Here is a 16,211-nt window from a genome sequence, read left to right on the forward strand (position 1 = left end):
AATCATAGGCAAATTTACCGGAAGGTCTGGTCAGCTGATCGGATCTACGCGTATGTTACGTGGATCAGGTTAGCTGGAGATCATAAGGAGTTTGAATTTGGACGTTGAGCAGGGCGGACGGTTTAACAGGTCTCCCCCCCTTCACTGGGGTGGGAGCTGACGTATGTGAAAATAGAGACCTAGAAGTAACCACGCAAGCAAAGATATTCACTTTCCATTCTTCTCCGGTCGACACCTGGAAAGTGAATAAAAACTATATATAAAACCAACCAGCGTTCTTGGAAGTGAATGAATATTCGTCCAAACAGGTTCCAGCCTCCCCGCCAAGAACAAGATGAATTCCAGGTGGACGAGATCAACGACACATGAAAGTACGTCCAAAATACATGTATCACACACACACACAAACGCGCGCACACACACACACACACACACACACGCGCATATGAACAATTAGATATTAATATATCATAAATAGACAGCAACAACATAATTCTAGGGTTCAAACAGTGAAGAATCACTAACAATAGACATTCAGTGATACGTATACACGTATCATGATGGACCCTTCGTCCCAAGTACACATATCGGCATATGGTGCTATGGTACACGTTACATAATAGACTCCTTTATGGTCCATCACACAACGGACCCTCTTTATGGCACGCCATAACATAACAATTCTTTTATTATATTATAATACGGAACTGAGAGTCATTACTTAATGATGATAGGAACAGGACAGACAGTTCTTTTAATATGATAGACAGAACACATTTACCTTTCAGTGGTAATGAAGACACGCAGACAAAAAGTTTACAAAATATAGATTGTGATTCTTTATTCATCCAGCTGACTGAGTGATGAATCAGGAATTCAAGCTTGAATGACTACATGGCCTCCTCTTTCCCTCTTCGCCTCCAAGGGCATCAGCCCCGACTCTTTCTTCTATCTAACTAACTCGAACCCATCTCAATATATTGGAATTCCCTCTTCTTTATGACGTCAGAGGCGTGGTCAAACAATGTGACTCCCTCATGTTTCAAATTACATTGTTCATGTTAAACTCTGACATAAATAATATTTAGTTATTTCCAAGAACAATGACAATCGTTCTACATTCTTAGGATTTCAATATGTATTCTTTCTTTTATTAACTTTTCTTAATGGGTTAGATTCTAACCGTTTTCTTAATATTATTTTAACGCTTATCTAGTTCGCTCTTTTACTTACTGGGGTCTGTCTCTTTTTACATAGCAAAAAAAACTATACTCAGGAGGAAAACAGTCAACAAAAAGAGAGTTCTACAAGCTTCCAGTTCCAAAAAAAACTACTGGAATATGAATATACAACATAGTGAGGTATCTGAACAGATTGATGAAGACCAACGAATCAAATGAGCTGAAACAAAGGAAGCAGAGAATAGATCAGACAATTCTGAAGAACATATGCCATAATAATATTTATAGAAAAGACTGAGATTAATGAAACCACGTCTGTGTGTAAAAGCGAGTCAGACAGAAGAAGAAATAGTGGGTTTAACCAACCTAATTAAGCACCCTCAAGCAGGAATAAAGTTCACCGGCCTATATATGACAATAACTAATGACTAGTAACACCATGTATGTGTGTGAAAAAGAGACAGACAGATAGATAGAGGGTGTAGAGAAGAAAAAATGGGTTCAACCAACTTTATTCAGATCCATCCTCGAACAGGACTAAAATTCACGAGACAACGGTACTCTATATAATATCTGATAGTAACTTTATAGAGATAGAGAATAGTGTTTGAAATGATAGGGTTAGTATAGGGTTAGTGTTAGTAAAGGGTTAGTGTTAGTATAGGGTTAGGGTTAGTATAGGGTTAGGGGTAGGCTTAGTATAGGGTTAGGCTTATAGTTAGGGTTAATCATCATCAAATGAATGTTTGTTTTACATACTGGCACCTGTAGGACGGTTTATAGAGATTGACTTCTAAATTAAATCTCTGACCAAGTTTTATTTATCCCTCATATTAAGGGAAACTATGTTCAATTCAAACCCAAGACATGTTAGATATTTCTCTTTCCATCGATCACTAAAGTCTGGTATGATTACAGCATTTCGTGGACTTGTATTTGGAAATACGCTCTTCTGAGGTCCAGCAGTGACACGTCAGCCCCTTTTTTGACGCTATTCATGCATTTTAGCAGCACAAACATCTGCGTTGGCCGTGAATGCATCCACATGATTGTTAATTTGCGGTACTCCATCATTGCTACACTTTTGCCTTATTCTACTGAATCATGACCACCAACGGAATTAACCCCTTCGGAGGTCCGAGTCTTTCCTCTGAGTATGGCACAAACCAACCATTGTCCATCTATGCTCGGAGTTTCTGATCATATTCTGATCGAATTTCTGTAGCCAGTCGATATTTAGTCGCTCCATTGTGTCATCTGCCTATTTTCATGTAACGATCCATGCCCGTCTCCAATGATCAAAAGTAGCGGTGAAGTCAGGTTAAGTCAATTTATGTAGTTTTCCATGTGTTCCTTTCCTCCTCTTCTGTGCACTGACCCTGCTACTTCAACTGTTGTTCATCTACTAACCCAAAAACTCATTTGTCCTTTCAACATAGCCGTTCCATTGAAGTGTTCTCTCTTGTACACATCTCCCTATATATTATTAGTGTTTATCTTTTTTTATTTGATGTCAACAGATCTAAGCCTGTCTTAAACTCGCATTATAATCCATTATATCATTTTTATATCATTTCGCCTTGTTGGCATAGCCACAACTTCATGTAGAGTAGTAACCTAAAATAAACAAGGCCATCTGTAGGCTGTGAGTGGCGGCTTATGATGCTTTACGACAGTATCCTGGTAGCAAGATGTGGCCTGTTGACTTACAATTTACTTCGGCCATTACTTTGGATGCACACAAGGTCATAGAGGCTCAACCCGATCAATCAGCTTATTATACCATGGCATAATATCTATAAGTTCATTTCCACTCGTATTATTCAGTCAGGTTCTTCTAAAAATCAAAACCTTACTCTTTTTTTCATTGTGAACTAACTTCAGTTATTCTACATATACTAAGTCAAGAACTCTCATTCATCCTTTCAACATAATCATACACTATCGACGTCTCTTGTTCTGCACGCATCATCCTATATTATCCACTTTTAATATTCTTCTGAGGCCTCAGATCCAACCTTGTCTTTAAAACTTAAATTATACATCCATACTATAATTCTCATACCCTCCCATTCTTTTGAATGTTGCAGAGTTGATCTCCTTGCTGCCTCAGTTGCTTGGAGACCTTGGTAGAAAGTACTAGTCAAAGATCCGTTCTTGACAATCAGCCCGACAGGAGAGGAACCAGGAACTGGTCCAGCGCCTGTCAGACTGGGGGTACGCCGTCTGGGTATTACCTAAAAGGTCCACCCTCCCAGGTTTTGCCGCCCGGCTTTCGGGTGGTGCAAGTTTATTGCTTGCTACCTTAAGCGCCACCACTGGGGAATGTCGATGAGGATGCCCAGGCAATTTTTGCTAAGACGCTGGCTTGACATCTCCCACCTTCCGACCTTGTGTCACATCTTGCTGTGGTGGGCAGCAAGTAAATATCTACTATGATTCTCACATCAGTGAGCCTTGTCAGCTAGGCCATAAATTCGCCAACAGCAACGTCATCGAAAGGGGTAACCTCGAACCCTAATTTTTAAATAGTAGTGAGATTCCCAAGCCTTAATATGGCAACAGTAATCCATGCAAGGTCCAAGAATAAATTATTTCTCGGAATCAGTTCGGCTTTTTGATGGCGTGACACGGCCATGTTTATTTTATCATATTTCTTTCACCATATCTATGGTTCAGTAGATAACTCGTGTAATGAGTCATAAATTTGACATCCCTTTTGATGTTGTTTCAGATAAAAACATTCTTTCTCTTTTTTTTTTTTTCTTGCTTTGACGAGGGAGTGTTTATTAGCTTCAATATGTGTGTGTATATGTTCTTTCTTCACGCAAAGTTTTCCATACTTCATTAATTCTGTATTTTATTTATTCATTTGTATTTATTAAGCAATAGGCCCCCACCCAAAAAAAAAAACAAATGAAAACGTTTCTTTTTCTTCTACTTCGAATTGAATTTATTTCAAGTGAAACTATTATTGTCAGACGCAAATTTTGAATACCAAATTCAAAAGAAAAAAAAATCCATTGAAAGAGTGTCGAAAATGGCAGCTGAAAACGTAACGCTGTTTTTAATTTAACCTGTTAAACCAGATATTCTTTTTTATTCTGCTATTGTTAAACATTGTATCTCTGTAATCCAATATGTCCAGCTTTCGGTCTATCACGTTTATTATATTTTTTAATTTTTAAGATGGGAATTTATTATTCGTATTATTTGAATTCTACGGACTACTGTTCCCATCCTGGGTGTTATTTTCACAACGTTTCGGGCGATATAACTTCCGACCGGGAATCTTTCTGTCGAATCCGGAGGCTTTCTGCCGAACTCGGGGATCTGCACAGAACTTTTAACGGAACGCTTTATTTAATCTACGGAGGTTGCATGCTCTCGTTCTATCAGCCATAACTGGATACAAGTCTTAAGTAATTTGCAATTGTATTCTGAAAAGACCCATGACATAGTGGATAAGATACATCGTAAAAGTCATTTGTAAGTTACACTCTTCTATAGGTTGAAGGTTCAATCTCCAGCTCGGGCGACGTTCTAAATACACTTGCGAATTTACTTAGGACTTCTACCCAGTCATGGCTGGCAATAATATTTTCCATTATAAAATACTGCAGATCGATAATCAGCTCAATAGAAGAGGAGTAAGCTCTTCTAGAGCTAAACCGAAATAAATAGGAGATAAACTAAATGAATCTATGATCATTTACACATGTTCCCGAAATTTAAACAATAATTTAAATTTATGTACGATCGTTTCAGAGACGATATCAACTTTATTGATTATTATCAGCACAAGGGAGAGATGTCCACACCAAGTTAACATTTAAATCAGAGCATTGCAAACAATTGAGTTACGCAGTAATTCGAAGTAACAACTGAAATTTGTATACGATCGTTTCAAAGACGATATCAACTTTATTGATATACATTATTATTGTCAGCACAAGGGAGAGATGTTCATACCAAGTTAACATTTAAATCAGAGCATTGTAAACAATTGAGTTATACGGCAATCCCATGGATAGCTGATAAAATAAACGGAAACTGCAGTAATATGTAATGAGCAAGTAATAGATTGCGCATCTAAAATAAGAATAGGTTTAAGGTTTCTCAAACTAAAAATAGAATTATCCATAATGCTCGTAGTGTAACGGGTAAAGTACTAAATCATATACTCCTGGAGGTTTTTGGTTCAATCCTCAGTGTCGGTAATACTAAGAATACAATTCTACATGGTTGAGAACTTGCTACTTCCATGGATTAAATAAAACAAATAAAGTGTTCCGGGAAGATTTACGGAGTTCGACAGAAATATTTTCAAGTTCGACAATATGTAAGTCTATATAAATATCTTCCAGGGCTTTCCCGCTGACTACAATCTGATTGTCTTCAAGTCCAAAGTAAACAAATTCTTGATGAGCCGTTCCACTTAAGTTAACACATTTACCGAATTTCCATTACTGACGATTACTATATTGTCCAATTGACTATTGTACACGCTTAACTCTTATCCTCGAGTGGTTTCTGGGCCTTGATAAGTAGTCATGCCTATGTAAAAAAAAAGGAAATATTATTCAGAGAATACACATTTATGCTGATGACATCATCCTCTATTCTGGTATTGCTTCTCCCACATCTTCCTCGGATCAGTTGAAATATGATCTAGAAGTTGATCTCGGTTCAGTTATGGATTTGGGTAAGAAATAGCTTATCCTGTTTAATCTTTTTTAAGATTCAACTATTGTCTTTTAATCGCAGACGTGTCCCTTTTCTTCCATAGATTCTTATTTATGCTCTCAATGAGAAATCGACTCCAAAACTTCTTGGTCTTTCTTCTCATCAAGTCTATATATTAAATTTCTGCTTCTCGTAAAATCAGTTCTCTCTCTCGCTTTAAACACTTTCTCACATTTGAGCAGGAACGTGCAGGGGTAGGTGTGTCAGAAATTTCGTGAAAAATAGTGAATAATTCCATCCCATCTTTCCAAGCTTATAACTTCTCGAAAAATGTAATTCAAGCCCTAATTTCTTTTTCAATTAAAGGAGCAAGGACCAAGGTTTCATTAAAAAAAAATAAAAAATAAACAACGTGGTTTTTTTTTTTTAAAAAAAGGTTTTAAACTTCGGACTTTATAGGTAAATTTCTAAAAAACACTACTTTTTTTGTTTTAAATTTGAATATATTATTTATTTACCTTTTCTCTTCAATTTGTGATATATAACACTTTGGTGAGTAAATTAATTATTTACTTTTTAATAGACATTTCAAAATGGGAGGCGTGAATTATTCGACCACCTGTCTTTCCAAGTTTATAACTACTCAAAAAATGTAATTCAAGCCCCCCTAAATTTTTTTTTCAATTAAAGGAGCAAGGACCAAGGTTTCATTAAAAAACAAAACAAAAGAAAAACAAACAACGTGGTTAAAAAAAAGGTTTTAAACCTCGAACTTTACAGGTAAATTTCTAAAAAACACTACTTTTTTTTTAAATTTGAATATATTATTTATTGACCTTTTTTCTTCAATTTGTGATATATAACACTTTGGTGAGTAAATTAATTATTTACTTTTTAATAGACACTTGAAAATGGGTGGGATGTGAATTTAAAAAAAAAAACGTTTGTCTAAAATAATCAGTTTATTAGAAAGAGCATAAAATTTCACATTGACCCTGAAAATATTGTAAAAATAGAATCAATAGAAAAATTTTGATAGATTTTTAAAGTTTAAAAATTGAAAAATATTGAGTTCGTAAAATTCATTACTGTTTTTAAAAAAAAAAAATTAAATATTTCTATTACTTTTAAAACAACTTTAATAGTTTATTTTGGAAGTATAATCCATAAAGAAAATAAACAACCCACTTTTAAAAGAGAAATTACGAGTTTTCTATATTTTATTCGCAGTTTCGTGTTAGGGGTGTCAAAAATTCCTACAAAAATCCTGATACACCTAGTGCAGGGGTTCCCAAGCACCTGCCCTTTTTACTCCTGTTTTAAAAGTGACCTTTTTCAGAGGAATGTACTATAGGCCTGTACCCCACCGAGACACTGTTTTTTGGGTTTTTTTCATTGGGTATCTGCCCTTAAAATATTCTCCGCATATCACTGCACATGACGCTATTCTCTATCTCTACAAATCTACTATCAAACCATGTATGGAGTACTGTTGTCGTATTTGGGCTGGTGAATCTGTGTTCCATTTAAAAATTCTCGATAAATCGCAAAACATGCCTGTAATTTGATTGGCCCTACACTTTCTTCTTCACTGCTCTCTCTCTCTCTCTCTCTCTCTCTCTCTCTCTCTCTCTCTCTCTCTCTCTCTCTCTTATTGATGTTGCTAGTCTCAGTCTTTTCTACAGATACTATAATGGCATGTGTTTCTCAGAATTGCCTGCTTTTTTTTGTTCCAGCTTGTTTGACTCGTTGGTCTAAAGGTCTCCATCAATTCGCTGTTTTAGTATCCCACTATAATACAGCTCCCAATTCCAGTAGCTTCTTTTCAACGACAGCAAAACTGTGAAACTCCCTTCCTGCTGACTGTTTTCCTTCTACCTACGGCCTTGGTCTTTTCAAGACTAAGATCAATATCTTCTGCTTTTGCAATAATCAGATTTCGTTTTTGTTAGCTCCGTACATTAAGTGGTTCCATGACTTGTCTCGAGCGATTCCGATTTTTAAAAAAAATCTGAAGAAGGTTGGAGTTACATCGACCGAAACATTGCGAGAATAAAACTCAAGATGAGAACAGTAGTCCAAATTATACAAAAGATGACTCTCAGCATTTTTTATCAAGCAAAAGTGTATTGAGAATACTGATGACTATGTAGAAAAATAAATTTAAAAAATTAAAAGGGTGACTAAGAAATAAGATGTAACTATGCGAGCAGAAATGGATACATACGAGGAACGTCCCAAATGTAATGCCTCCTATTTTTTATTCCGGCTCAGAATCGATTACAGATTGCATTGTTATGATGACTGAACTTATGCATTCATGACCTGAAAGTTTCACCTCTGTAGAAGATATTGACGGTGTGAAACTCTAAGAAAGCAACACTTGTTATAGACGTGCATCAGAAGTAAAGATGCGTCATTTAATTACTCCATGCAGGAAACATTGAATCAATCAATATGCACCGGCGCCTGTTGAACATTTACGAAGCTAATGCTTCGTTAATTTCAAAATGGCGCGAGAGGTGTGAGTGACAAATTGCACTCCTGACACGCATGCACAATCTCCATCCCATCGCTGGCAAAAGTGCATTGAGAATGATGATGACTATGTAGAAAAAATAAATTCTGAAGCACAACAGGTCGATCTTTTGAATAATACCACTCCCGTCTTTGTAACTCTTCAATTTTTCTTTTATTTTCACGTATTTCCAAATAATGTTCATTGTTTCAATGTTCAATTCAGGAGGTTGTGTAGTATCGTGTTATGATACTATCCATCCCAAGAAATGGTCCCCCCCCTTGCCAATCTTTCACAAAAAAACACTCGTCTAGCTAAGAATACTATCAATAAATTTCCCTACTTTCAATTAATATTTGTCCTCGAGTGGCCTCCAGGCTTTGATATGTGGTAACCACTTTGTAAAAACAAATAGTTCCTCATTTAGGTGCAGTGTAGTATTTGTCGTCATGATAACATTCTCCAGGACATTTTCTCGTCCTTTGGAGATAGACTAGTATCTGTTCTATTGTAATTAGATATTCCTCGGACATTACATCCTCCTCAGGGATAGTGTAGTATATGTTCCTTTGTCATGATACTATCCTCCCTGGCATTATCTCCCCTTTTGGGGATAGAGTAGTATCTGTCCTGTTATCATGAGACCATCATTTCAGGATCTCCCTTTGGAAAAGAGGGTAGACTAGTTCATGGTCGTTTGCCATAATACCACCCTCCTATTATTTCCGACATCAGGTAGTATATCTCATGATGCAATCATTTCGGGCTAGGAAAAATATGGAATCGGATTTACTACTGATGTAACGTGGCCGTTACGTTTACTTTAGTAATTCATAAAATAAAACTGGAAAGAAAAAAATAAAACTCCGGGTCAGCATTTTTTTTTAACAAATGTTTATATTACCGTGTCTCTCGCTGCCATCTGTCCATTTTAGGCTGGTACTTGTTTCTTCTTTCTTCCGACCGCATGCTAGGCCCAGCCAGCCCATTCTTGTATCTAACTTAACACGTACATTTTCATCGACGTCGCACTTTTCTTCCTGTCCCATGCACGGGTATATTTTTCTCTCCTTTTTTCATCTTCTTCTTATCGAGCACACTTCCTAATTTGCATATCCGCTTCTTTTAGCTACTGCTGCTAATCTCTTCGCAAGCCAGCCATTTTTAGGGGTGCTGCTGATACTGCTATGGGAGCTAGGCTGCAAGCAGTTCTTTTGCGATCTCTCTCTCTCTCTCTCTCTCTCTCTCTCTATATATATATATATATATATATATATATATATATATATATATATATATATATACCTTAGGTATTCAGACGATGTCAAAATATCGTTAATTCACTACCCACACAGTAGCGGCTGATGATTAGCGTAATGGTTTACAGCTTTGACTGTTGTAGCCGCACTGATGAGCTGTGATATAGCGAAACAGTACTGTATGTGGATGACTATATATATATATATATATATATATATATATATATATATATATATATATGTGTGTGTGTGTATATAGTCAGACAGACTTATATATAAGTGTATCGTATATGGAAGGGGATAGATCCCGGCAATTAGAAACAAAGTAAATAGGATTGAAAATAATACTTAGAAAACGGAACGGTTAGAATCGAACTCAGTAATAAAAAGATCAAAATAATTTAGAACATTTACACCAAGGACTCGGCATTGTTACCACAATTGCAAAAAAGTTTTCTTTTTTCCTCGATGTATCTAATGTGGCAGAGTGATAAAGAGCTCTTTCTGAGGGAGCTCTTCAGCTCCCTGAATTTAAAACCTTGCGACTCGTATGAGAGACATGTAAAATAAAGTCGGTGCTGTTATTTTCTTGAAATGTCAGGGCACGTCAGCAGGTCATGTTGTTTATGCAATCGAGGTGAATGGGTAAAAAGGTTAGATCAGTGTGGCTGACATGGTTTTCTAATTTAGATACGATGATAAGAATGTAGAGCATTGCCCATTGTGTTACAACTAATTGGGTCAGAGGAAGTAGAATCGGACAATGTAAATTAAGGAATTTTCTTTGTGTTGCCAAAAAAACGTGTCGGAAACATATGTAATATGTAGAATCCTCGTGAGGGACTTTCACGTGTTTTAGCACGTTCTGGCATCACAAAGAAAGGTAGATTACAATATATTCAGTTAAGTTAGAATCAGTCAGGTAGATCAGAGGAGGTTGAGTCAAGACGGTTCGAACTTCACTGTTACGGAAGAGTAAGTTAGCCGAAGCCCCTTTCGGGAGCGAACCAGAAAGGGAAATAAGACAATGTAAAGCATCGGATAACTGATCATCATTCCAGCTGGAATAAATGTCTTCATGTTATAAGTAAGCCTTTGTCTTCGTTTGTAATGTGTTTTGTCTATAGTCTTTGTAAAAGTAACATTATATGAAACACCTTTCAAAGTTTCAACTGTCTGTCCCGATCATCAATAATGAATTCCCTTCTCCGTGTTAAAAAGAACTGTCCAATTCACACCTCTCCACATTCTCTCTTATTAATATGAACTAAACAAGTGACTGTTACATGACTGTCGTTGTCGTATACGCCGTTATATAAATGTCTCATCCTCCATTATATGTCTTGTTCTCGATATGTAGCCCCGCTTCATAACATAAGAATGGAAGGGGATTTAGCCGACAACGCGTGTAGAGGTCCTTTCCATCTTCTTCCCCCTCTGTGTGTCAAACTCTTCCTTTTCTATCTTTCTTTTCGTCGGCGTCCCTCACGCTTAGCTAACCATTGTTAGAGGGGTGCGAGTTTGCTTCATTATCACAGGAACGAACTGGATTCGAACGTGACGCACGCAGGTTTTCGGTCCGTGTCCTTAACCAAATGCTGAGAGGTTGTTATCACAGAAGTAGTAAACAAGTTAATTCGAAATCAATGAGGCGTACTTTATGTTACTTGGGTAAAATTTAATAAATTAAAAAGCCGATTAAATGAAACGGTTGAAACCTTTCTATATATCTCTGAACAATGCAAACAAAAGAGAAGAATGCACATAAAATCTGGACAGCAGTAATGTTTGGATTGGTTGAAATTATGATGACGTTTGAAATTGGTTTAGAAATAAAAATTGCGGAAAACATCGTCTCGACGGTTGACGTGGGTTCAAGGCAACTGGGCATCTATTATCCCCGATGTGTAACAGATCGTAACGAACAGGGTTGTGCGGCAACTTCCATTAAGTGGTGGCGGTGGCGGTGGCGGAAAAAAAGGAAACTCGGTACCTTTCACCTGTGTACATGCGTGCGTGTGTGAAGAAACGCTAGTGTGGATAGAAAAACTCGTTTTTAACAAGAAAAGAAAAAAACAAAAATAAGCATTCTTAACATGCGTCAGTTCAAAATGCGATTTTACAAAGCCCCTTTAAAACGAGCAAAAGTTATAGACGTTGGTTTAGAATAAATGTTTTATGCCAAATTGGTGGTTGAATGTGGTTAAATGTGTGCTTATTTTTGCATTAAATACTAATCCGTAATCTCTAATTTTAGCTCGTTTTAGCTCGTAATTTCAGCTCATAACTTTAACTCGTCTTAGCTCGATTTAACTCGTAATTTTAGCTTGTTTTAGCTCGTAATTTTAATTCGTAATTTTAGCTCGTAATTTTAGCTCGTTTTAGCTCATAATTTTAGCTCGTTTTAGCTCATAATTTTAGCTCGTACTTTTAGCTCGTAATTTTAACTCGCTTAAAACGAGCAAAAGTTATAGCTGTTGACTTAGAACAAATGGTTTATGCCAAATTGATGGTTGAATGTGTTTAAATCTGTGCTTATTTTTTGCATTAAATGCTAATCCGTAATCTCTACCCGTGCATCAAACGAATACCATAATACTTAGTTTGCTGCACCTTATCATAACAAAGATCCATACAAAATCTCAGCCAAATCAGAAGAATGGACAGACAGACTAACACATGTTCCTCCATTTGCTGCAACCCCCTACTGCACCAGAAGCTTAGAACAACTACACAACGCTTCAGATGGCCTTTTAGCTTGTTCTTGTAATGAATAAGAGTCTTTGTAACAAAAAAGGAGGACGCCATATTGGGTGAGAAGAAGTTGTCAGTTGCCCATAAAAAAAGCTGCTTTGGAACTCTTGAGTCATCCATTCTTACGAGATGACGAGACCATCGCATTTGTATTTTAATCAAAAATGTTTCAATTTCAGTGATCTCAGTAACTCACTATTTCGGACACGATCTTGCTATTTCACATTGCAAATAGGACACAGACATCTGATATGTCAGGAATTGAGCTGATTGATATGATTGCGACACAAGATCAACGTTTTGGCACCATACAGAAAAGTAGGGATTACAACCGATTCATGGTCTGCTACTTGTATTTTTGGAGGCATCATGGTTATTCTAGAGAGTGTTGCAACCTACCAAATGCTTCACTGGCTTTGTGGATTCTGTTTTCGAAAATTTTTCCAAATTGTAGGCAGATCATGATGATCATAAGATCACTCTTGGCCATCTTGACATTTACGCATTATATAAATGTTAATTTCAACTGTACTTCGCGGTTAGCCGTGCGGTTTGTTCCTTGCTAATGGAGTCAACGATAGATTTGTAGTCGGGTTTAAATCTCCCGACCGGCTGTATCGTAACTTCTTTCACTGATGATTCTCGAAAGGATGAAACATAAGTCTCTGTGAGTATAAAAATAATAATTATATATATATATATATATATATATATATATATATATATATTGCACTATATATATATATATATATATATATATATAGTGCATTGAGCACTCTTGAAGTAAATACTGAAAAGATGTGTAACTTTTCAGTATTTACTTCAAGAGTGCTCAATGCATAAGTAAAACTAAGTAGTAAGTTATGGCAATTAAACTACACGGGATATTCTGCGTACCTATTATGTGTCAAGCACTGTCGAAGTAAATACTGAAAATAGATGCATAAAAATTTTATGTAGATACTTAAAACTGATATATACATATATGTGTGTGTGTGTGTGTGTGTGTGTGTGTGTGTGTGTGTGTGTGTGTTTTAAATATGCAAATGAACTCAGCCATTTTTGTTGTTGTTGTTTTTTTTTGTTTGTTTTTTTTGTATTTTCAGAATAACAGATTATTTAAGAACTGATAAACATTGTTCAGAAGTGATATTTCGAGAGAGTTAACCGGCTATAATCGTAACTCCCTGCACTGATGATCCCTGAAAGGATGAAACACCAGTGTCTGTAGGAATTAAGAAATAATTATAGTAATAATTATGTAAGCCTTTTAAGAACTCGGTTCTTATTGATGATAAGTCTTGACTGCCGTTTAGGCGGTCGGATTTCTTGAGGTAGTTGCCTGTCTAGCCGCACTGATTAGCTGTGATACAGCGAAACAGTACTGTATGTGGATGCCTATATATATATATATATATATATATATATATATATATATATATATATATTACAATTTCTTGTAAATAGTATGTCGACATTATTGAGTTAACTAACTGCCTTAGATACATCCAACTCTCCAACTGGAGCTGAGGGTGCCAAAGACAGAACGTCTGCTGACATCAAACGTCAAGTCAAAACTCATTCGTTTTAATGGGTTTATCGGTCCACTCACGATCAATGAAATGATTATACAATTGTTTCCTGGAATTTCTGCTGTTTTAGGTAGAATTTCTATGCTAATTTCGATTTTATGATATATTTTGTTTATAACAATGTTAGGTGAAAGTAAAGAATATTTAACAAATTAAACTTCTCTTCATGTTAAGGTTGATGTCCAAATACTAAGGTTAATACTTTATGACAAGCCGTACTAATTTCTCAAAGAAAAAAAAGAGTGCTTTCTTTTGACGATTAACCATTTTGTAAAGGCTTTTATGAGTAAAAATTTCTTTTGACGATTAACCATTTTGTAAAGGCTTTTATGGGTAAAAATTTCGAATTTAATTAATAAATATCTTTATTAAGAAAAGTTTCTGGACTTAGATTTCTTATTTTTCAAATATCTATCTATCTATCTATCTATCTATCTATCTATATATATATATATATATATATATATATATATATATATATATATATATATATATATATATATATATAGATAGATAGATACTGTCAAGAATTGTATAGGTCAACGGAATTAAAGGAATAAATTATAAGATGGTCAACATCACGAATTTTGTGAATATAACTTTTTGTCATTTATTCTCTATATTGCTCTCTAATTAGATTGAGCTTCTTAAATAAGGATTGATCTATATTATAAGACAATATATTTCTCCAGAATATATATATATATATATATATATATATATATATATATATATATATATATATATATATATATATATATATATATGAGAGAGAGTGAGAGAGAGAGAGCAGGGGTGCAGAGAGAGAGAGAGAATAGTATAGAATTTAAACGTTTGATCAAAATACCTGCAGGGTCAATTGTACTTCTTTCTGAGACATTCTGTGATCACTGTTGCTATATCTATTCAAGCTGATTTCAACGGCTCGTAGACGCTGGCGACTACAATTGTCCAATCGACCTTGCAGCAGGAACTGTATATCCTCAGTGTCCTTTTTAAAATCCATTCTGTTGCCCTTCATTGTCATTCGCATGTAGCATCTACTCTACAAAAGAAAAAAAGTGTAAGTTCTAATAAAATTATTGAATCCTAGATAAAGTTAGACATATTAAGATTTCATAAAATTCGATTGCATATTTTTTTCTTTGCATCTCATATCACACAATACCGAACCTAAAACTTCCACGCGGACCATTGCCCATCGTTCTCATAGATGCTGCGCAATCAGTTACTACTGAACTGCATGCGAGCAAATTACGTATGTGCACAATAGCTACTCCTACTATAAAGAAAGATTGGATCTTTTTTTTAGACTTTACTGAAATACATATACTTTGATCTCTTCGTTACAGAGACTCTTTTACTTAGTGTTTTTACAAAGTTTATTAAATAAAAATAATAGAATATAAAGTCCTATTAGAAACATTGTTTAAATGTGAATAATATATGATTTAGAAAGTCATATTAATATATATATATATATGTGTGTGTTTGTGTGTGTGTGCGTTTGTGTGTGTGTGTGTTTTTGTGTATATATATATATATATATATATATATATATATATATATATATATATATTTAGAACGGTTGCTTTCCACAGAAGAAACCAAAGCAACCATTTTAAAGTCACATGACATAGACTTGTGTTCTTAATCGATCATCTGTCCGAAATATTAGTATGCTCGGTGCCGCGACCTTCTAAATTTGTTTACATTAGTAAAAATATATCTTGTTTTTCTTTTATTGAGCACTCTTAATAACCTCGTTAAATTCATGAATTACTGCTCTTGAATATCTATATATCTATATTTATATATATATATATATATATATATATAGAGAGAGAGAGAGAGAGAGAGAGAGAGAGAGAGAATAGAATAAAACCGGTAACAGTATTTTATGCCATTATATTTTTATAAGACGCCATTTTTTAAATGAACTGAGATGTTATTTCCTTTATTATAGTATTCTGAAAATTATTTTAAAAGATATTATTATTAGCCAGACTGCAACAGTGAAATTCAAGCATGCCGATAGTGTCTTATTCTCCAAATGGATTCATGACGCTAGTTTTAAGGTATTTTAATGTGAGGAAGCGAGTATTTTTACGAGCTCGTGTAGTGTGTTAGAAGAAGTATACGTGAAAACATGAAATAATAAAAAGTAGTTTAAAAATAATTATATATATATAATAATTATAAAGTAACACGATGATGTGAA

General features: G+C 35.1%; 2 protein-coding genes across 7 annotated transcripts in view; one reads left to right on the forward strand and one right to left on the reverse strand.

The window, feature by feature from the left end:
* The window catches only part of LOC145245831 (uncharacterized), a 201,426-nt gene that overhangs the window by 119,209 nt on the left and 66,006 nt on the right, over positions 1 to 16,211 (reverse strand). For 4 of the 6 annotated variants that reach the window (XM_080107484.1, XM_080107479.1, XM_080107481.1 and 1 more), the window contains exon 2: positions 14,838 to 15,035. In XM_080107484.1, coding sequence (XP_079963610.1) covers positions 14,838 to 15,035 — 198 coding nt within the window. The remainder of the gene's footprint in view (positions 1 to 14,837; positions 15,036 to 16,211) is intronic. The other 2 variants (XM_080107483.1, XM_080107482.1) reach the window with 1 other exon arrangement.
* LOC145245832 (uncharacterized) overlaps positions 1 to 16,211 on the forward strand; it is a 34,653-nt gene that overhangs the window by 4,040 nt on the left and 14,402 nt on the right. The gene's annotated exons all lie outside the window — the stretch shown is intronic.

The sequence above is a fragment of the Euprymna scolopes genome, chromosome 23, assembly GCF_053919585.1.
Source record: "Euprymna scolopes isolate OS-2025 chromosome 23, ASM5391958v1, whole genome shotgun sequence".
Classification (NCBI taxonomy): domain Eukaryota; kingdom Metazoa; phylum Mollusca; class Cephalopoda; order Sepiida; family Sepiolidae; genus Euprymna; species Euprymna scolopes.